The 24,064-nt window shown below is 45.3% G+C and overlaps 1 protein-coding gene across 1 annotated transcript in view; it reads left to right on the top strand.

Annotated features, from left to right (window-relative positions):
• lrrc34 (leucine rich repeat containing 34) overlaps positions 1-24,064 on the top strand; it is a 116,764-nt gene that overhangs the window by 78,340 nt on the left and 14,360 nt on the right. Inside the window, exon 10 of the mRNA XM_063044772.1 lies at positions 4,715-4,841. Coding sequence (XP_062900842.1) covers positions 4,715-4,841 — 127 coding nt within the window. The remainder of the gene's footprint in view (positions 1-4,714; positions 4,842-24,064) is intronic.

Below are 24,064 nucleotides of genomic sequence, written 5' to 3'. Positions count from 1 at the left end.
GCTAATCCCCCTGCCAGGATATTGGTCCAGCTAGGATTCAAATGTAACCCGTCCTTTTTGTACAGGTCACGCCTGTGCCAAAAGAGGTCCCAATGATCCAAAAACTTGAATCCCTGCCTCCTGCTCCAATCCCTCAGCCACACATTTATCCTCCACCTCATCGCATTCCTACTCTCACTGTCGCGTGGCACAGGCAGTAATCCCGAGATTACTACCTTTGCGGTCCTTTTTCTCAACTCCCTTCCTAGCTCCCTATATTCTCCTTTCAGGACCTCATCCCTTTTCCTACCTATGTCATTGGTACCTATATGTACCACGACCTCTGGCTCCTCACCCTCCCACTTCGGGATATCTTGGACACGATCGGAAATATCCCAGACCCTGGCACCAGGGAGGCAAACTACCATCCGGGTCTCTGGACTGCATCCACAGAATCGCCTATCTGACCCCCTTACTATCGAGTCCCCTATCACAACTGCCCTCCTCTTCCTTGCTCTACCCTTCTGAGCAACAGGGCCAGACTCTGGGGCCCAAAACTGTTGACAACTGGCTTAGCATTATCTCCTTGCTTTAATATTCTGTTCCCCTTGAACTGAGGGGCAGATAGTCAGACAGTGTATACATATCTTGCAAACCCTTCAGTAGTTGCATAGACCCCTGAAGAGCAGGCTATCTGTTGGATGGAAGTGACCAACAACTCTGATAGAGGCAGTTGCCAAGTTTTTAAGCTCACCAGTGGGAGGTGGTGCTTTAGCACTGCTGGCCCACCTCCTCAGGGGAGTCTTGATCATAAGTGGGCCGAAACTCCTGAAGACAGGTGGCAGATCAACTGATGATCCCACTGGTGATAGCACAGGACAGTTAACATCTTAGTTCGCGTGTATTTTTAACAACTATATATATATATAATATGTGTGTGTGTGGAAATAGCCTAGGGGTAAATAGATACAGTCTTATGATGATGGGTAAAGTTCAGTTCAGTTCATGGTATTTAGTTGAGTAATGACGGAGAGAGAGAGGTGTTGTGGTTGTTCGAGTAAGCCGATGCCGTCGATTCTTCCCGTTGTCCTCCATAATCCTTTAGAAGTCACCGAATGTGACCACAACAAGGGGACCGTTTTCTGTGGTGGAGTTATCAACCCAGGTGAGGGTTGGACACACTAATAACTTCCCACCGGTCACACATTTTCCACACTGAGAGAGCCACTGATCAATTCTCCTGATTGATCCTCCAGAAACCCGCCTTTCTGTGGGCACAACAAAGCTCATCCAGTGTCCAAAACCATGTGTGTCTAACAACCAGCTGACCTTGTATTTATCTCAGCATGCTGAACACCAGCTGTCCATCAAGTAGCTCCTCCCTTCTCTCTCTGTAGGAACTCAGAAGCTGGCAGTGTCCTTGCAGAAATTCCAAACAAACTGTGAGCAGCCTTCGCCTCTCTCTCTCTTAATAACAAGGTGTTTGTGCTGTACAGCTCTCTCTCTCTTTTTAAAAGCACACTTCATAGGGATAATTCAGGATCCCGTCGCAATGCATTTCCCAACAGCATATTCCATCTGCCACTTTTTTGCCCATTCTTTCAATCTGTCTAAGTCCAGCTGCAATCGTATTGCTTCCACAAAACTACCTACCCCTCCACCTATCTTTGTATCATTTGCAAACTTTGCCACAAAGCCATCAATTCCATTATCCAAATCATTGACAAACAATGTGAAAAGTAGCAGTCCCAATACTGACCCTGAGGAACACCACTAGTCACTGGTAGCCAACCAGAAAGGCCCCCCTTTATTCTCACTTCCTGCATCCTGCCTGTCAGCCATTCTGCTATCCATGCCAGTATCTTTCCTGTAACCCCATAGGATTGTATCTTGTTAAGTAACCTTATGTGTGGCACCTTATCAAATGCCTTCTGAAACTCCAAGTAAATGACATCCTCTGCCTCTCCTGACTTGATACTTCCTCAAAGAACTCTAACAGATTTGTCATGCCAGATTTCCCTTTAGAGAAACCATGCTGACTTTGACTTATTTTATCATTAGTCTTCAAGTACACGGACACCTCATCGTTAATAGTAGACTCCAACACCTTCCCAAACACTGAGGTTAGGCTAACTGGCCTATAATTTCCTTTCTTTTGCCTTCCTCCCTTCTTAGAGAGTGGAGTGATATTTGCAATCTTCCAGTCCTCCGCGACCATGCCAGAATCAAGTGATTCTTGAAAGGTCATGACCAATGCATCCGTTATCCTTTCACCAACCTCGCTTAGAACTCTGGGATGTAGTTCATCTGTTCCATGTGAATTGTCCATCTTAAGACCTTTGAGTTTGTCAGGCACTTTTTCCTTTGTAATGAGACTCACTCCTTCTCCCTGACACTCACAGACCTCTGGCACACTGCTAGTGTCTTCCACAATTAAGACAGGTGGAAAGTACCCATTAAGTTCATCTACCATTTCTTTGTCCCCCATTACTGCCTCACCAGCATCATTTTCCAGTGGTCCAATATCAACTCTCACCTACATTTCACTCTTTACATAACTGAAAAAAATTTGGTATCCTGCATTATATTATTGTCTAGTTTGCCCTCATATTTCATATTTTCCCTTATAGCTTTTTAGTTGCCTTTTGTTGGATTTTAAAAGCTTCCCAATCATCCAACTTCCCACTCTCTTTTGCTACCCAATAGGCCCTTTTCTTGGCTTTTATGCAGTCTTTATTTTCCCTTGTTAACCACAGTTGCCTAGCCCAGCCATTTGAGAACAACTTCTTCTGTGGGACATACCTATCCTGCGTCTTGTGAACTATTCCCAGAAACCTCAGCCATCTCTGTTCTGCCATCATCCTCCTCCAATCCACCTGGGAAAGCTTCTCTGTCATGCCTCTGTAATTTACTTTCTTTCATTACGATACTGATGTGTCTTATGCTTCTCCCTCTCAAATTCCAGTATGAATTCATTCATATGAGCACTGCCTCCTAAGGTTTCCTTTACATTAAGCTCATAATAAGATCTGGGTTATTATACAACGCCCAGTCTAAGATAGCCTTTGTCCAAGTAGGCTGAGAGACAAGCTGCTCTAAAAAGCTATCTTGTAGGCATTTAACAAATTCCCTCTCTTACGATCCAATGCCAATCTGATTTTCCCGATCCCCTTGCATATTGAAGACCCCTGTTACAATTGTGACATTACCCTTATTACACGCCTTTTCTAGTTCCCTTTGCAATCTCAACCCCACATCTTGGCTACCATTTGGAGGCTTATATCTGATTCCCATAATAGTTTATTTCACCTCTGCAGTTACTTAACTCCACCCACAAAGATTCAATATTCTCTGACCCTGTGTCACCTCTTTCTAACGGTGTAATTGCATCTCTTACCAACAGAGCCACACGTCTGCCTATGCCTTCCTGCCTGTCCTTTTGATACAAATGAAATCCTTTGATACAAATTGGATCTCCCGCTCCCCCCCTACTTTCAAATCTCTTACTAGCTCTTCCTTCAGTTAGTCCTGATGAAGGGTCTCGGCCCGAAACGTCGACTGTACCTCTTCCTAGAGATACTGCCTGGCCTGCTGCATTCATCAGCAACTTTGATGTGTGTTGCTTGAATTTCCAGCATCTGCAGAATTCCTCGTGTTTACATTCTATCTGGTCAAACTCCCTTTTCAGGATATTATAGATGCATTCAGAAACATTGTGGATCCTGGAACCCGGGAGGCAAACTACCATCTGTGTTTCCTCTTCACATCCACAGGATTGCCTACCTGTCCCCCTGACTCTAGAGTCTCCTATTACTGCTGCCATCCTGTTCAGTTCCCTACCCTTGTGAGTTTCAGGGCCAGACTCAGTAGCAGAGGTATGGCCACTGTTGCTTGCCCCAGGCAGGCCTTGCCCCGCAACAGTACTCAAAATTGATACTTCTTGTTGAGAAAGGTGATCAGAGGGGTGCTCTCCACTGTCCGGCGTTCTTCATTCCTTCTCATCACAGTCACCCATTTATCTGTCTCCTGTAGCCTTGGGGTGACTACCTCCCTGTAGCTTCTGACTATCACTGCTTCATTTTCCCTAACAAGCCGAAGATTTCCCTGTCACTAGCATACGGAGTCTCCTATCACTATTGCTCTGCCTGACTTTATCTTACCTGCTGAGTCTCAGAGGTGTCTACAGTGCTGCTAGCTTGGCAGTTGCTTCTGTGCCCTAATACGTTACCTGCTTATGGAAAGATATCAATAAGCTTGAAAAAATGCAGAGAAAATTTACAAGGATTTTGCTAGGTCTTGAGGACCTGAGTTATAAGGAAATGTTAAATTGAATCGGATTTTATTCACTGGAGCAGAGGAGAATGAGAGGAAATCTTGTGGAGGTATATAAAATTGAGGGGTATAGATAGAGTAAATACATGTAGGCTTTTTCCCATCTCTTTGGTTGAGACGAGATGAAAAGTCATAGATTCACACTGTAAGGTGAAATATTTAAAGAGAACTCAGAGGATGGTGAGAGTGTGGAATGAGCTGCATGTGGAAATGGTGGATGTGGGTTCATTGTAACTTTTACGAGAAGCTTGGATAGGTGCATGAATGAGAGAGGTATGGAGAGCTGCAGTATAGTCTGTGTTAGGCAGAAGATCAGATTGGCATGGACTACCTAGGCCAAAATGGCTTGTTTCTTTGCTGTAGTGCTCTATAAATAATTAAGGTAATTTTGTTTTCATTCCAGATTGTCTGTGACCAGTAATAGCATCACTGGAACTGGTTTGGTGACTTTCGCAAATGCCTTGAAGTCCAACACTACTCTGAAGAATGTCTACATCTGGGGCAATGACTTGGATGAATCAGCCTGCTCTGTAAGACAAATATATCATCTTCTCCTTGAGCAAGTTCAAGTCAAGTTCATTGTTATGCAAACATAGAGAACCTACAGCACAATACAGGCCCTTCGGCCACAATGCTGTGCCGCACATGTACTTACTTTAGAAATTACTAGGGTTACCCATAGCCCTCTATTTTTCTAAGCTCCATGTACCTATCCAGGAGTCTCTTAAAAGACCCTATCGTATCTGCCTCCACCACCATCGCCAGCAGCCCATTCCACGCACTTCACCACTATCTGTGTAAAAAACTTACCCCTGACATCTCCTCTGTACCTACTTCCAAGCACCTTAAGCTGTGCCCTCTCACATAGCCATTTCAGCCCTGGGAAAATGTCTCTGACTATCCACATAATCAATGCCTCCCATCATCTCATACAACTCTATCAGGTCACCTCTCTCATCCTCCGTTGCTCCAAGGAGAAAAGGCCAAGTTCACTCAACCTATTCTCATAGGGCATACTCTCCAATCCAAGCAACATCCTTGTAAATCTCCTCTGCACCCTTTCTGTAGTTTCCACATCCTTCCTGTAGTGAGGTGACCAGAACTGAGCACAGTACTCCAAGTGGGGTCAGACCAGGGTCCTATATAAGTTGTAACATTACCTCTTGGCTCTTAAATTCAATCCTATGGTTGATGAAGGCCAATGCACCATATGCCTTCTTAACCACAGAGTCAACCTGTGCAGCAGCTTTAAGTGTCCTATGGACTCAGACCCCAAGATCCCCGATCCTCCACACTGTTAAGAATCTTACCATTAATACTATATTCTGCCATCATATTTGACCTACCAAAATGAACCACTTCACACTTATTTGGGTTGAACTCCATCTGCCATTTCTCGGCCCAGTTTGCATCCTATCGATGTCCCGCTGTAACCTCTGACAGCCCTACACACTATCCACAACACCCCCATCCTTTGCGTTGTGTCGTCAGCAAACTAACTAACCCATCCCTCCACTTCCTCATCAGGGTCATTTATAAAAATCATGAAGAGAAGGGGTCCCAGAACAGATCCCTGTGGCACACCACTGGTCACTAACCTCCATACCCGTCTACAACCACTCTTTGCCTTCTGTGGACAAGCCAATTCTGGATCCACAAAGCAAGGTCGCCTTGGATCCCATGCCTCCTTACTTTCTCAATAAGCCTTGTATGGTGTACCTTATCAAATGCCTTGCTGAAATCCATATACACTACATCTACTGCTCTACCTTCATCCATGTGTTTAGTCACATCCTCAAAAGATTCAGTCAGGCTCGTGAGGCATGACCTGCCTTTGACAAAGGCCTGCTGACAATTCTGAATCATATTATGCCTTTCCAAATGTTCATAATTCCTGCCTCTCAGGATCTTCTCCATCAATTTACCAGCCACTGAAGTAAGATTCACTAGTCTATAATTTCAGGGATGTGGATGCCAAGGAACTTAAAGTTGTTTACCCTGTCAACCCCAGATCCATTGCTGTCAATAGAGGTTAGCCCATCTTCATACCTCCTGTAATCCACAACCAGCTTCATTGCTTTTGCGACATTGAGGGAGAAGTTGTTTTCTTGACAACATTATGTCAGAGAGGTGACTTCTTTCCTGTATGCCAACTCATTATTGTTTAAGATAAGGCCAATCAATATAGTGTCGTCGGCAAAATAATGATCAGATTAGAGCTGCAGGCGGCGACACAGTCATGGGTATACGGGGAGTAAAGGAGGGGACTTAGTCAGAGCTCTGAGGGGCTCCTGTATTGAGAGTCAGAGGGGTGGAGGTGAGGGAGCCTACTCTTACCACCTGCTAGCGATCTGACAGGACAGATATATTCTAATTAAGAAGAAAGTTTCAAATGGAAAAAGGACACTACTGTGGTACAAGTGAAGTCAGAGCCAAAGTAAGAGCAAAAGAGAGAGCATATAAGGAAGCCAGAGCTAGTGGGAAGATAGATTGGGAAGCTTTTAAAGACTTGCAGAAGGAAACCGAGAAGGTCATAAGGAAGGAAAAGATGAATTATCAAAGTAAGCTGATGATTAATACCAAAGAAGATACTAAAAACTTTTTTAAGTATATAAAGGGTAAAAGAGAGGTAGATATAGGGCCAATAGAAAATGATGCTGGAGAAATTGTAATGAGAGATGCAGAGATGGCAGAGGAACTGAATGCGTATTTTGCATCAGTCTTCACAGTGGAAAACATTTACAGTGTATTGAACATTCAAGAGTGTGCAGTGAAAATTACGACTGAAAAAGTACTGAGGAAGCTTAATGGTCTGAGGGTGGATAAATCTCCTGGACATGATGGAATGCACCCTCAGGTTCTGATATTTATATCTGGAGAGGTTGCGGAGGCGTTAACAATGATCTTTCAAGAATCAATAGATTCTGGCATTGTACCGGATGACTGGAAAATTGCAAATGTTACTCCACTATTTAAGAAGGGTGGGAGGAAGCAGAAAGCAGCTATAAACCTGTTAGCCTGACACCAGTGGTTGGGAAGTTGTTAGAATCGATAGTTAGGGATGAGATTACGGAATACCTGGAGGCACATGACAAGATAGGCCAAAGCCAGCATAGTTTCCTGAAAGGAAAATCCTGCTTGACAAATCTACTGCAATTTTTTGAAAGAATTACAAGCAGGGTAGACAAAGGAGGTGCAGTGGATGCAGGGTACTTGGATTTTTAGAAGGCCTTTGACAAGGTGCCGCACAGGAGACTGTTTAACAAGATAGGAGCCCACGGAATTACAAGGGAGTTACTGGCATGGGTGGAGCATTGGTTGATCGGCAGAAAGCAGAGAGTTGGCATATGGTCTTACAATGCCAAGTAAAGATAATAAGTGTAGGTAACCTTGGTATTCAAGAGATATTGAGCCCCTTGTTACGTACCCCGTAATGGGTTAAAAGAACCAGCAGAAATGGAACACACCTGGAGTCTGGTTTTGCTCTTAACTAACACTATTTTATTAGTAACTACTGTTACGTACCCCGTAACTGGGTTGCCAAACCAGCAGAAATGGATCACTCAGTTGGAGTCTGGAGTACTAGAACTAAGAAAGTTTTATTACAGAAACAAGCAACACAGTAATCGAAAGGATAATAAATGCAACAGTTCAGTGATGATAAACACACATGTGCACAGAATTAAGATAACAGCATCAATCAAGCTCTATCGTTGTCTAGGGGTTAAATGACCAATTTCAAAATGACTCAAAGTTCAGTCCAGTTTGTAGTTCAGTTCGCAGTAATCGTTGCCATGGCGGTGGACAACGTGGGGGAAGAGAGAGATAGAATAGGAACAACTCATCATTCAGAACGGCTTCACTCACAGACCAGCGGGATGGCTCACAGACCAGCGAGATGGCTCACAAACAGCTTTTGGGCGGGTCCTTGGTGATGTCACCTGAGGTCACCGACTGTGACCCCTCCTCCAGATGCGGTCGATCCTCTGCAGTGAACCCGGCACCCAGGCAAGGGCGGACACACACCGGGTTCCCGCTGATCGTACCTTTCCACCCTGTGCGTTGTCCGGTACTTCTCACCACTCGTGAGAGGCGCACCGCTTCCAGGGTCTCGTTACCTCGGGTGGCGTGTGTCTGTCTTAGCGAACCTGTCCCTTTTTATCCCCCTGCTGGGGTATCGCCTGTCCATCACTTCAAACAGTTCAGGGTTCAAAGGGGGGAGCCGCTCCAGACAGCTCTTCCTCCCACATCCCTTCATTACACATCTCCAGACGCTGCTCCATTGTTCCTTATCTCTCCTTCCCCTGAGGGCAGGTGGCAGACCAACTGCTGATGCCACTGATGCTAGCCCAGGCCAGCAAACATCTTAATTTTATGTGTATTCTCGTAACACTACGTAATAAAGTAACATAAAACCAGATAAATCAAACAGGTTAGCAGAGTTTATGCATATATAGGTGTGTAAATACGTTTGTACAAAACCTAAACTTCTTCAAACTTAGGTGGTAAGTGATACAGTCTTACAATGGGATGTAACTGAAGTCAGTTCAGTTCATGATATTGAGCTGAGTAGAATTGAGGAGAGAGAGAAGTGATTTGTTATCCAAGTAAGCCGATTCTGTTGATTCTTCCCGTTGTCCTCCGAAATCCTTTAAGGTCACCGAATGTAACCACACTCAGGGAACAGTCTTCATGTGGTAAAACTATCAACCCAGGCAAAGGTTAAACACACTGATAGCTTTCCACCGGTCACCCCTTTTCCACACTGTGAGAGCCACTGATCAATTCTCCCGATCGATTCACAAAAACCCACACATTTGAGGGCACTCAAAGTGTCCATTTCTTCTGCGTCTCTGTATGTCTACCAAATCTTCCAAGTTAACCAAACTTGACCAACTTAAGAGCACTGTCTTCAAGTGATAATCTACCAACCCAGGCAAGGGTTAAGCACACTGGTAGATTCCACAGGGTTGCCCTTACACGCGCTGACGGTCATGGATCAATTCCTCTTAATCGATCCTCAGCCCCACCCTTGTGGGCACTTAAAAGTTCAGTGGCATCTGCGTGTCCTGCGAAACAAGCAACTACACTGGTTTACATACTGTTGTGTCGAACACCAGCTGTCCATCATGTAGCTCCTCCCCTCTCTCTGTGTAGGAACTCAGAAACTGGCAGTGACCTTGCATAAATCCCAAACAAACTGAGCAGTCTTCGCCCTCTCTCTCTGTAACAAGCTGTTTATGCTGTACAGCTTTCTCTTTCCCATAGGCAGGGTTCTTAAAGGCACAGTCCATAATGGGTAAACCTTAGGATTTCGTCACATCCTGGTTAAGAGAAGAAAGGATGTGCATTGCATGTATAGGCAAGCAGGAATAAATGAGATGCTTATGGAATATAAGAAATGCAAGAGACACTTGAAAAAGAAATCAGGAAGGCTAAAAGAAGACATGAATCTCCTCTAGTAGACAAGGTGAAAGAGAATCCTAGGGGATTCTATAGACACAGTATGATAAGAACAAAAGGATTGCAAGGGATAAAATTGGTCCACTGGAAGACAAGAATGATAATCCATGTGTGGAGCCAAAACAGTGGAGAAGATTCTGAATGAATTCTTTGCACCTGTATTTACTTAGGAGGTAGACACAGTGTCTATAGACGTGAGGCAAAGCAGTATCAACATCATGGACACTGTACAGATTATGGAGGGGGAAGTATTTGCTACCCTGAGGCAAACCAGTGTGGATTAATCCCCAGGGCCTGACAAGGTGTGCCCTCAAACCTCATGGGAAACAAGTGCAGAAGTTAATGGGGCCCTAGCAGAGAAACTTAAATAATCCCTATCAACGGGAAACGTACCGAGGATTGGAGGATACCCAATGTTGTTCCGCTCTTTAAAAAAGGTTCTAAACATAAACCAGGAAGCTATAAGCCATTGAGTTTGACATCAGTTGTGGGAAAGTTATTATAAGGTATTCTAAGAAACTGATAAGTACTTGGATAGACATGGGCTGATTATTGATAGTCAGCATGGCTTTGTGCATGATAGGTCATGCCTAACCAAGCTCATGGAGTTTTTTGAGTAAGTTTTCCTGGAAAGTGGATGAATGAAAGGCAGTGGAAGTTGTCTACAAGGACTTTAGTAGGGCATTTGACAAGGTCCCGCATGGGAGGCTGGTGAAGAAGGTACAGTCGACCAGCATTCAGAATGAGGTAGTAAATTAGATTAGACATTGGCTTTGTGGGAGAAACAAGAGAGTGGTAGTAGAGGGTTGCTTCTCTGACTGGAGGCCTGTGACTAGTGGTGTGCTGAAGGGATCAGCAATGGGTCCTTTGTTGTTTGTCATCTATATATCCATGATCTAGATGATAATGTGGTTAACTGGATCAGAAATGCGCAGATGACACCAAGACAGGGGGTGTAGCGGACAAGGACAAAGTCTATCATGGCTTGCAGAGGGATCTGCATCAGCTGGGAAAATGGGCTGAAAAATGCAGATGGAATTTAATGCAGTCAAATGTGAGGCTTTGCACTTCGGTGGGACCAACCAGGGTAGGTCTTACACGGTGAACGGAAGGGCACTGAGGAGAGTGGTAGAACAAAGGGATCTGGGAATACAGGTCCATAATTCATTGGAGTGGTGTTACAGTTAGATAGGGTTGTAAAAAAAGCTTTTGGCACATTGGCCTTCATAAATCAATGCATTGAGTACAGGAGATGGGATGTTACATTGAGGTTGAGGCCTAATTTGGAGTATTATGTGCAGTTTTGGTCAACTGCCTACAGGAAAGGTGTAAACAAGGTTGAAAATGTACAAAGAAAATTTACAAAGACGTTGCCGGGCTTGGACGACCTGAGTTATAAGGAAAGATTGAATAGGTTGGACTGTATTCTTTAGAATGTAGAAGATTGAGAGGAGATTTGATGGAGGTGTACAAAATTATGAGAGGCATATGTAGGGTAAATGCAAGCAGGCTTTTTCCACTGAGGTTGGGTGAGACTACAACCAGAGGTCATGGTTAAAGGTGAAAGTTGAGGTGTTGAAGGGGAACATGAGGGAAAACTTCTTCATTCAGAGGATCATGAGAGTGTGGAATGTGCTGCCAGTACAGGTGGTGCATGCGAGCTTGATTTCAACATTTAAGAGAAGTTTGGAAAGATACATGGATAGTGGAGGTATGGAGGGCTATGCTCTCCGTACAGGTAGGTAGTTTAAATGGTTTCTGTGTAGACTAGATGGCCCAAAGGGCCTGTTTGTGTGCTGTAATTTTCTATAACTCAATGAATGCTCTTCTCCCATCTTCACTTCAGTTGCTTAATATTTTGGAACACAATTACTAACTCTGCTCCCCACCGTCATTCCAGTAACTTTCTACAGGAGCATTGTTGAGAGTGTTCTGTTTGGCTGCATCAATGTGTGGTATGGAAGCTGCAAGGCATCGGAATGCACAACCCTACAGAGGGTAGTAAAAACTGTAGAGAATGTCACTGCGGTCTCCCTCCTGCACTATTTGTGACACTTGTCCAGAGCATTGCAGATGAAGGGCCCAAAAAATGCTGAAGATCCCTAACATGCATCCCACGATCTCTTTGAGCCACTGCTGTCAGAATGGTGGTACAGGAACATCAGGATTAGGATTGCCAGAATGGGTAACAGCTTCTTTCCTCGGGCTGTGAATACCCTGCCACCACCAAGGTCCTGTCACTGGCAGAGTGAGCTGTTTACTGTTTACCTGTGCTGTGCACTACATGCATTTTGAATTGTATTTGATTAACTTATTTGTGGTAATATTTTGTTTCACATGTGATATGTGATATATGCTTTGTGAGTATACCATTGCCTGGAGGACTATTCTTTCCTCCAAACCACTGTGTATTTATTATATAGATGTACATTCAGATGACATGGCTTGTCAGTGGCATCAAGAGATCTTTACCAAGAGGGATTTCTCGCAGGTCAGTGGCAGTTATTTAAAAGGGAGCTTCGAGAGCATTAGTCCATTGTACATGGCCTATTCGCGGCTATAACTGGAGCACCAATCATGCGTTAAATAGCAGGGAAGGTTTAGGCATAAAAGGGAGGCACTGCCTAGCGGAGTGGTCATCAAAGGAGCGATCATCGACGGAGTGATCTGAGGCAGAGTAGGAGGTCTAGTCATAGTCATACTTATTGATCCCAGGGGAAATTGGTTTTCGTTACTGTTGCACCATAAATAATTAAATAGTAATAAAACCATAAATATTTAAATAGTGATATGTAAATTATGCCAGGAAATAAGTCCAGGACCAACCTATTGGCTCAGGGTGTCTGACCCTCCAAGGGAGGAGTTGTAAAGTTTGATGGCCACAGGCAGGAATGACTTCCTATGACACCCTGTGTTGCATCTCGGTGGAATGAGTCTCTGGCTGAATGTACTGCTGTGCCCAACCAGTACATTATGTAGTAGATGGGAGACATTGTCCAAGATGGCATGCAACTTGGACAGCATCCTCTTTTCAGACACCACCGTCAGAGAGTCCAGTTCCATCCCCACAACATCACTGGTCTTACAAATGAGTTTGTTGATTCTGTTGGTGTCTGTTACCCTCAGCCTGCTGCCCCAGCACACAACAGCAAACATAATCGCACTGGCCACCTCAGACTAGTAGAACATGCTCAGCATCGTCCGGCAGATGTTAAAGGACTTAAGTCTCCTCCGGAAATAGAGACAGCTCTGACCCTTCTTGTAGATCGCCTCAGTGTTCTTTGACCAGTCCAGTTTATTGTCAATTCGTATCCCCAGGTATTTGTAATCCTCCACCATGTCCACACTGACCCCCTGGATGGAAACAGGGGTCGCCAGTACCTTAGCTCTCCTCAGGTCTACCACCTGCTCCTTAGTCTTTTTCACATTAAGCTGCAGATAATTCTGCTCACACCATGTGACAAAGTTTCCTACCGTAGCCCTGTACTCAACCTCATCTCCCTTGCTGATGTATCCAACTGTGGCAGAGTCATCAGAAAACTTCTGAAGATGACAAGACTCTGTGCAGTAGTTGAAGTCCGAGGTGTAAATGGTGAAGAGAAAGGGAGACAAGACAGTCCCCTGTGGAGCCCCAGTGCTGCTGATCACTCTGTCGGACATACAGTGTTGCAAGCACACGTAACTGTGGTCTGCCAATCAGGTAATCAAGAATCCATGAGACCAGCAAAGCATCCACCTGCATCGCTGTCAGCTTCTCCCCCAGCAGAGCAGGGTGGATGGTGTTGAACGCACTGGAGAAGTCAAAAAACATGACCCTCACAGTGCTCACTGGCTTGTCCAGGTGGGCGTAGACACGGTTCAGCAGGTAGACGATGGCATCCTCAACTCCTAGTCGGAGCTGGTAGGCGAACTGGAGGGGATCTAAGTGTGGCCTGACCATAGGCCGGAGCAGCTCCAGAATAAGTCTCTCCAGGGTCTTCATGATGTGAGAGGTCAATGCCACCGGTCTGTAGTCATTGAGGCCGCTGGGGCGCGGCGTCTTCGGCACAGGGACGAGGCAGGATGTCTTCCACAGCACAGGAACCCTCCGGAGCCTCAGGCTCAGGTTGAAGACATGGCGAAGTACTCCACATAGCTGAGGGGCACAGGCTTTGAGCACCCTGGTACTGACACCATCCGGTCCTGCAGCCTTGCTTGGGTTGAGACGTTTCAGCTGTCTTCTCACCTGTTCATCTGTGAAGCCCACTGTGGTGGTTTTGTGTGAGGAAGGGGTATAGTCATGAGAGCAGGGTGGGGGACTGTGAGGAGGGGTAGGAGGGGAGAGTGGAATATGTGTTGGTTGGGGGCCGACAACAGATGACTCATGTGGGGGATGGGCAGGGGTCACAATGTCAAATCTGTTAAAGAACAGGTTAAGTTCGTTGGCCCTGTCCACACTGCCTTCAGCTCCTCTATTGCTAGTTTGCCAGAATCCAGTGATGGTCCTCATCCTACTCCAGACCTCTCTCATGTTGTTCTGCTGGAGTTTCCACTCAAGCTTCCTCCTGTACCTGTCTTCAGCCTCCCTGATCCTGGCTTTCAGGTCCCTCTGTATTGCCCTCAGCTCCTCCCTATTTCCATCTCTAAACGCCCTCTTTTTAGCGTTCAGGATGTCCTTAATGTCCTTTGTTACCCATGGTTTATTATTTGAATAACAAAGGACAGTTCTTGTCGGAACATTGTAGTCCACACAGAAGTTGATGTAATCAATGATGCACTCTGTGAGCCCATCAATATCCTCTCCATGTGAGCCACACAGAGTGCCTGCCAGTCTGTCACCTCAAAACAACCCTGGAGTGCCTCATAAGCCTCCTCTGACTTTGGTCTTTGGCTCATTAGGGCTTTGGCGATAATGGGTCAAGGCGAGGTAAGTTACCTGTGAAGAATAGGAACAGGAAGTATGTCTGTGAGGCCGGTGTTCTGTACTGGGTGTCAGACGTGGGAAGTCCGGGAGACTCCCAGCCTCCCAGATGGCCACATCTGTGCCAGGTGCGTTGAGCTGCAGCTCCTTAGAGACCACGTTAGTGAACTGGAGATGCAGCTCGATGACCTTCGTCTGGCCAGGTAGAGTGAGGAGGTGATAGAGAGGCGCTAAGGACAGGTATTCACACCGGGACTCAGGAGACAGATAAGTGGGTCACAGTCAGGAGAGGGAAAGGCGAGAGTCAGATACGAGAGAGTACCCCTGTGGCTGGCCCCCTTAACAATAAATACTCCTGCTTGAGTACTGTTGGGGGGACAGCATACATGGGGGAAACAACAGTGGCCGCGCCTCTGGCACAGAGTCTGGCCCTGTGGCTCAGAAGGGTAGGGAAAGGAAGAGAATGGCAGCAGTAATAGGGGACTCTATAGTTAGGGGGTCAGACAGGTGATTCTGTGGACGCAGGAAAGAAATTCACATGGTAGTTTGCCTCCCAGGTGCCTGGGTCCGGGAAGTTTCTGATCACGTCCACGATGTCCTGAAGTGGGAAGGTGAACAGCCAGAGGTTGTGGTACATATTGGTACCAATGACATAGGTAGGAAAAGGGAGGAGGTCCTGAAAACAGACTACAGGGAGTTAGGAAGGGAAGTTGAGAAGCAAGACCTCAGAAGTAGTAATCTCGGGATTACTGCCTGTGGCACGTGACAGTGAGTATAGGAATAGAGTGAGGTGAAGGATAAATGTATGGCTGAGGTATTGGAGCAGGGGGAAGGGATTCAGATTTCTGAATCATTGGTACCTCTTTTGGGGAAGGCATGACCTGTACAAAAAGGACAGGTTGCACTTGAATCCGAGGGAGACCAATATCCTGGCGGGGACGTTTGCTAAGGCCATTAGGGATCGTTTAAACTAGAACTGCTGGGGGTTGGGAACCGAACTGAAGAGACGGAGGAAGGGGCGTTTGGCTCACATACAGAGAAAGCTTGGAGACAGTGCAAGAGGGAGGGGATGGAAAAGGAATGCACTCAGACTGATGGTTTGAGATGTGTCTATTTTAATGCAAGGAGTATTATTAACAAAGCGGATGAGCTTAGAGCGTGGATCAGTTTTTGGAGCTATGATGTTCTGGCCATTACAGAGACTTGGATGGCTCAGGGGCAGGAATGGCTACTTTGAGTGCCAGGCTATAGATGTTTCATAAAGGACAGGGAGGGTGGCAAAAGAGATGGGTGCATGGCACTGCTGATCAGAGAGAGTGTCACAGCTGCAGGAACAGAAGAAGTCATGGAAGGATTGTTTACTGAGTCTCTGTGGGTGGAAGTTCGAAACAAGAAGGGGGTCAATAACTCTACTGCGTGTTTTTTTTAGACCGCCCAGTAGTAACAGGGACATCAAGAGGGGGAGACAGATTCTGGAAAGGTGTAATAATAAGACCATAAGATATAGGAACAGAGGTAGGCCATTCGGCCCATTGAGTCTGCTCCGCCATTCAATCATGGGCTGATCCGATTCTTCCAGTCATCTCCACTCCTCTGCCTTCATCCCATACTCTTTGATGCCCTGGCTAATCAAGAACCTATCCATCTCTGCCTTAAATACACCCAATGATTTGGCCTCCATAGCTGCTCGTGGCAACAAATTCCACAGATTTACCACCCTCTGACTAAAGTAATTTCTCCATATCTCTGTTCTAGATGGACGTCCTTCAATCCTGAAGTCGTGCCTTCTTCTCCTAGAATCCCCTACCATGAGAAATAACTTTGCTATATCTAATCTGTTCAGGCCTCTTAACATTTGAAATGTTTCTATGAGATCCCCCCTCATTCTCCTGAACTCCAGGGAATACAGCCCAAGAGCTGCCAGATGTTCCTGATAGGATAACCCTTTCATTCCTGGAACCATTCTTGTGAATCTTCTCTGAACCCTCTCCAATGTCAGTGTATCCTTTCTAAAATAAGGAGCCCAAAACTGCACACAATACTCCAAGTGTGGTCTCACGAGTGCCTTATAGAGCCTCAACATCACATCCCTGCTCTTATATTCTATACCTCTAAAAATGAATGCCAATGTTGCATTCGCCTTCTTCATCACCGACTCAACCTGGAGGTTAACCTTTAGGGTATCCTGCACAAGGACTCCCAAGTCCTTCTGCATCTCTGTGTTTTGAATTCTCTCCCCATCTAAATAATAGTCTGCCCGTTTATTTCTGCCACCAAAGTACATAACCATACACTTCTCAACATTGTATTTTATTTGCCACTTCTTTTCTCATTCCCCTAAACAATCTTAGTCTCTTTACAGGCTCTCTGTTTCCTCAACACTACCTGCTCCTCCACCTATCTTTGTATCATCGGCAAATTTAGCCACAAATCCATTAATACCATAGTCCAAATCATTGACATACATCATAAAAAGCAGTAGTCCCAACACCGACCCCTGTGGAACTCCACTGGTAACCAGCAGCCAGCCAGAATAGGATCCTTTTATTCCCACTCTCTGTTTTCTGCCGACTAGCCAATGCTCCACCCACACTAGTAACTTCCCTGTAATTCCATGGGCTCATATGCGGCACTTTGTCAAAGGCCTTCTGAAAATCCAAGTACACCACATCTACTGCATCTCCTTTGTCTACCCTGCTTGTAATTTCCTTAAAGAATTGCAATAGGTTTGTCAGGCAAGATTTTTCTTTCAGGAAACCATGATGGCTTTGGCATATCTTGTCATGTGCCTCCAGGTACTCTGTAATCTCATCCCTAACAATAGATCCCAACAACTTCCCAACCACTGATGTTAGGCTAACAGGTCTGTAGTTTCCTTTCTAAGCTTTGTACTCTCAAAATTCCATTTTTTCAAGGCCTCCCACTGGTCAAAAAGCAGTCTGTCCCAGTTCACACTTGCCAGATTATTTCTAATACATAGAAGCATAGAAACATAGAAAACATACAGCACAATACAGGCCCTTCGGCCCACAAAGCTGTGCCAAACACCTTAGAATTACCTAGGCTTTACCCATAGCCCTCTATTCTAAGCTCCATGTACCCATCCAGGAGTGTCTTAAAAGACCGTATCATTTCTGCCTCCACCATCGCCGCCAGCAGCCCATTCCATGCACTCACCACTCTTTGCGTAAACAAACTTACCCCTGACATCTCCTCTGTACCTACTCCAAGCACCTTAAAACTATGCCCTCTCGTGCTAGCCATTTCAGCCCTGGGGAAAAGCCTCTGACTATCCACACGATCAATGCCTCTCATTATCTTGTACACCTCTATCAGGTCACCTCTCACCCTCCGTCGCTCCAAGGAGAAAAGGCCGAGTTCACTCCACCTATTCTCATGAGGCATGCTCCCCAATCCAGGCAACATCCTTATAAGTCTCCTCCACCCTTTCTATGGTTTCCATTAAAATTGGCCTGTCTCTAATTTAAAATCTCAACCTTGCGGACCAGACCTATGCTTTTGCATATTTACTTTGAAACTAATGGCATTGTGCTCACTGGATGCAAAGTGTTCCTCACAAACTTCTGTCACCTGCCCTGTCTCATTCCCTAATAGCAGATCCAATATCGCATGCTCTCTCAGGACTTCTATGTGTTGATGAAGGAAAATTTCCTGAACACATCGACAACAGGAATGTAAGGAGGGACAAGCCAATGACTGGGTACAGATGCAGACAGAGCAAAGAGTTAGATTGTATCGCAGAGGCAAAATTCAAAAGGGTGAAGAACACAGGACTGAAGGTGATGTCTTTAAATGCGTGTAGCATTCGGAATAAGGTGGACGAACTCGTGGCGCAATTAGAGATTGTTTGGTATAATGCTATGGGCTTCACTGAGTCGTGGTTGAAAGAAGGCCATGGTTGGGAGCTTAACAATAAAGGATATATTTTGTGTCGAAAGGACAGGCAGGAGGGCATAGGCAGTGGTGCAGTTCTGTTGGTAAGAGATGGAATTACATCTTTAGAAAGTGGTGACAGAGGGTCAGAGAATGTTGAACCTTTCTGGGTGGAGTTAAGAAACTACAAGGGTGAAAAAAAACCGTTATAGGAATCATATATAGGCCTGTATATTCACTAATGAAAAGGACCTTGGCAATTGTGGGGATGACTTAAAGTGGACTGAAGTGCTTGAATGTATAGACATTAAGAAAGGAGATGTGCTGGAGCTTTTGAAAAGTAATAAGTTAGATAAATTGCTGGGACCAGGTGAGATGTACCCCAGGCTACTGTGGGAAGTGAGGGAGGAGAATGCTGAGCCTTGGGTGATGATCTTTGCATTATCAATAGAAATGGGAGAAGTACCAGAGGATTGGAAGGTTGCAAATGTTGTACCCTTGTTCAAGAAAGGGAGTAAAGATAACCTAGGAAATTATAGACCAGTGAGTCTTACTTCGGTAGTTGGAGAAGATCCTGCGAGGCAGGATCTATGAGCATCTTGAAAGACATAATCTGATTAGGGATAGTCAGCATTGCTTTGTCAAGGGCAGGTCATGCCTAATGAACATGATTGAATTCTTTGAGGATGTGACAAAACACATTGATGAAGATAGGGCAGTGGATGTAGTGTATATGGATTCAGTAAGGCATTTGATAATGCTCATTCAGAAAGTCAAGAGGTATGGGATCCAAGGAGACCTTGCTTTGTGGATCCAGAATTGGCTTGACCACAGAAGGCAAAGGGTGATTGTGGATGGTTCATATTCTGCAGGGAGGACAGTGACTAGTGGTGTTCCGCAGGGATCTGTTCTGGGACCCCTCCTCTTTGTGATTTTTATAAATGACCTGGATGAGGAAGTGGAGGCATGGGTTAGTAAATTTGCTGATGACACAAAAGTTGGAGGTGTTGTGGATAGCCTGGAGGGTTTTCAGAGGTTACAGCAGGACATCGATAGGATGCAGAATTGGGCTGAGAAATGGCAGATGGAGTTCAACCCAGATAAGTGTGAAGTGGTTCATTTTAGTTGGTCAAATTTGAAGACAGAATATAATATTAATGTTAAGACTTTTGGCAATATGGAGGATCTGCAAGATCTTGGGGTCCATGTCATTAGGACACTCAAAGCTGCTGTGCAGGTTGACATTATTGTTAAGAGGTTGACATTATTGTTAAGAAGGTGAATGGTGTGCTTTGCCTTCATCAACTATGGGATTGAGTTCAAGAGCCATGAGGTAATATTACAGCTATACAAGACCTTAGTTAGAAACGTAGAAACATAGAAACATAGAAAATAGGTGCAGGAGTAGGCCATTCGGCCCTTCGAGCCTGCACCGCCATTTATTATGATCATGGCTGATCATCCAACTCAGAACCCCGCCCCAGCCTTCCCTCCATACCCCCTGACCCCTGTAGCCACAAGGGCCATATTCAACTCCCTCTTAAACATAGCCAATGAACTGGCCTCAACAGTTTGCTGTGGCAGAGAATTCCACAGATTCACCACTCTCTGTGTGAAGAAGTTTTTCCTAATCTCGGTCCTAAAAGGCTTCCCCTCTATCCTCAAACTGTGACCCCTCGTTCTGGACCTCCCCAACATCGGGAACAATCTTCCCGCATCTAGCCTGTCCAATCCCTTTAGGATCTTATACGTTTCATCAGGTCCCCCCTCAATCTTCTAAATTCCAACGAGTACAAGCCCAGTTCATCCAGTCTTTCTTCATATGAAAGACCTGCCACCCCAGGAATCAATCTGGTGAACCTTCTTTGTACTCCCTCTATGGCAAAGATGTCTTTCCTCAGATTAGGGGACCAAAACTGCACACAATACTCCAGGTGTGGTCTCCTAATCTGAGGAAAGACACAAGGCCTTGTACAACTGCAGTAGTACCTCCCTGCTCCTGTACTCGAATCCTCTCGCTATAAATGCCAGCATACCGTTCGCCTTTTTCACCGCCTGCTGTACCTGCATGCCCACTTTCAATGACTGGTGTATAATGACACCCAGGTCTCGTTGCACCTCCCCTTTTCCTAATCGGCCACCATTCAGATAATAATCTGTTTTCCTATTTTTGCCACCAAAGTGGATAACTTCACATTTATCCACATTAAATTGCATCTGCCATGAGTTTGCCCACTCACCCAACCTATCCAAGTCACCCTGCATCCTCTTAGCATCCTCCTCACTGCTAACACTGCCACCCAGCTTCGTGTCATCCGCAAACTTGGAGATGCTGCATTTAATTCCCTCATCCAAGTCATTAATATATATTGTAAACAACTGGGGTCCCAGCACTGAGCCTTGCGGTACCCCACTCGTCACCGCCTGCCATTCTGAAAAGGTCCCGTTTATTCCCACTCTTTGCTTCCTGTCTGCTAACCAATTCTCCACCCACACCAATACCTTACCCCCAATACCGTGTGCTTTAAGTTTGCACACTAATCTCCTGTGTGGGACCTTGTCAAAAGCCTTTTGAAAATCCAAATATACCACATCCACTGGTTCTCCCCTATCCACTCTACTAGTTACATCCTCAAAAAATTCTATGAGATTCGTCAGACATGATTTTCCTTTCACAAATCCATGCTGACTTTGTCCAATCATTTCACCGCTTTCCAAATGTGCTGTTATCACATCCTTGATAACTGACTCCAGCAGTTTCCCCACCACCGACGTTAGGCTAACCGGCCTATAATTCCCCGGTTTCTCTCTCCCTCCTTTTTTAAAAAGTGGGGTTACATTAGCCACCCTCCAATCCTCAGGAACTAGTCCAGAATCTAACGATAGACCCCACTTGGAGTACTGTGTACGGTTCTGGTCACCTCACTACAGGAAGGATGTGGATGCTATAGAGAGAATGCTGAGGAGATTTACAAGGATGTTGCCTGGATTGGAGAGCATGAATAGGTTGAGTGACCTTGGCCTTTTCTCCTTGGGGCAATGGAGGATGACAGGTGACCTGATAGGGGTGTATAAGGTGATGAGAGGCATTGATCGTGTGGATAGCCAGAGGCTTTTTTCCAGGTCTGAAATGGCTAACATGAGGGGGCATAGTTTTAAAGTGTTTGGAAGAAGGAACAAGGGGATTGTCAGAGGTAAGTTTTTCACTCAGAGAGTGGGGAGTGCTTGGAATGCATTGCCAGCGAAGGTGGTAGAGTTGGATACAATAGGGTCTTTTAAGAGACTCCTAGATAGGTACATGGAGCTTAGAAAAATAGAGGGCTATGCAGGACAGAAATTCTCGGCAACTTCTAGAGTAAGACTCATGGTTGGCACAACATTATGGGCTGAAAGGCCTGTAATGTGTTGTAGATTTTCTATATTCTACGTTCAAACAGTAGCCAAGATGTAGAGCTGTGACTGCAAAGAGAGCTGGAAAGGCATGTATTAAAAGTGATGATGCAATTACAATGGGGGATTTCAATATGTAAGGGGACTGGAAAAATTAGGTTGGTGTCATCTCAAGAGAGGGAATTTGCTGAATGCCTACGAGATGGCTTTTTAGAGCAGCTTGTCCTTGAGCCTACTCGGGGAAAGGCTATCTTAGATTGGGTCTTGTGTAATAACCCATATCTGATCAGGGAGTTGAATATAAAGGAACACTTAGGAGCCAGTGATCATAGTGTGCTTGAATTCATACTGCACTCTGAGAGGGATACGCATTAACAACATGCATCAGTGAAGGGAATTAGTGAGGCATGAGAGACATAGATAGATAGATAGATAGATAGATAGATAGATAGATAGATAGATAGATAGATATACTTTATTAATCCCAAGGAAAATTTGGTTTCGTTACAGCCGCACCGACCAAGAATAGAGCAATATAGCAAATAAATAGCGTAAATATAGCAATACAAAAAACCCCAACAATCAAACAACAAAATGCAAAACTATGCCAGATGGAAAATAAGTCCAGGACCAGTCTGTTGGCACAGGGTGTCTGACCCTCCACAGGAGGAGCTGCACATTCGATGGCCACAGGCAGGAACGACCTCCCATGCCGCCAAGTGTTGTATCATGGTGGAATGTGGCCGAAGTCCAACAGTAAAAAGTTCAATATCCAGTCTGCAAACACGTTCCTCGATCATAATATACCCCAGATTGCACCATCTGTTGTTAGCCAGATCAGTAAGCACCCCACTCCTTCATGCCGCTTACCGCTGTCGGTGCAGTTCCGGTCAGGCGGAACGGTATTACCCACCGAACTCCTCTTCTCCAAAAGTCTCTGTTGTCTCGACCCAGTCCTCCTTCCTCAGCTTTGTGATCCCCCTCTGTGTGTTTTCCTCCGGATTTCAGCAAGGGTGTCTGCCGCTCTGTTCGCTAAGCCGACCGGAATTTGCTGGTCCGTGGAATACACAATGCGACCTTGCTTCTGTCCCGCATGTTGGGATGTAACCATTTCCAGCGCTAAAGAAAACCCAAATAAAACTCTCTCTACCAACATATTAGAGAGGGTGCAGCTTCGACGTGTTACCGTGAGAAAAAAATACAAAAAAATAACGTAAATTAAAAAGTAAGAAGAAGAAAGTAAAAGAATAGATCGGAACGGCTGTACCAGGCTGCATGCACGACCAGCGCTGGATTGGAGGAGGATACTGGCAGGGATGATGGCAGAGCAGAGATGGCTGAGGTTTCTGGGAATAGTTTACAAGATGCAGGATAGGTATGTCCCACAGAAGAAGTAGCTCTTGAATGGCAGGGGAAGATTACCATGGCTGACAAGAGAAGTTAAGGACTGCATAAAAGCCAAGGAAAGGGCATATAAAGTAGCAGAAGTGAATGGGAAGTTGGATGATTGGGAAGCTTTTAAAGTCCTACAAAAGGCAACTAGGGGTAGTGGAGGTATAATTTGTCCATCTGTGCTGATCACTCCATCCTTGACTAAGCTGTTCCACCATGAACACAATCTGTTATGAGTCAACATGATGCTTTCAGATCGGGTCATGCATAGCACATGCCTCCACCGCACTGCTCAGGTGTGTTTCTGGGGTACAGGGGCTAGTGACCCTTGTACCTGTTTTGTGTTCTATTGCTGAGCAGCAGTGAACCATCGGATTGGCCGATCAAGGTTCTCTTTGGGAACTAGTTGACTTGATCAGCATTTCTGATCTGGCTATTGTTCACGATTGCACTTAATAAAAAAAAATCAAACTGAAAAAGCTAGAAGGGAAAAGATGAAATCTGAGGGCAAACTAGACAATAATATAAAGTCGGATACCAAAAAGTTTTTCAATAATATAACGAGTGAAAAGGAGATTAGAGTTGACATTGGACCACTGGAAAATGATACGGGTGAGGCAGTAATGGCGGACAAAGAAATGGGAGGTGAACCTAATGAGTATTTGGCATCACAGTGGAAGATGCCAGCAGTATGCCAGAGGTTTGTGAGTGCCA

Source organism: Mobula hypostoma, chromosome 4 (assembly GCF_963921235.1).
Source record: "Mobula hypostoma chromosome 4, sMobHyp1.1, whole genome shotgun sequence".
NCBI classification, from domain to species: domain Eukaryota; kingdom Metazoa; phylum Chordata; class Chondrichthyes; order Myliobatiformes; family Myliobatidae; genus Mobula; species Mobula hypostoma.
Note: the sequence above shows the minus strand (reverse complement) of the source record. Positions and strands in the feature narration are given on the sequence as shown.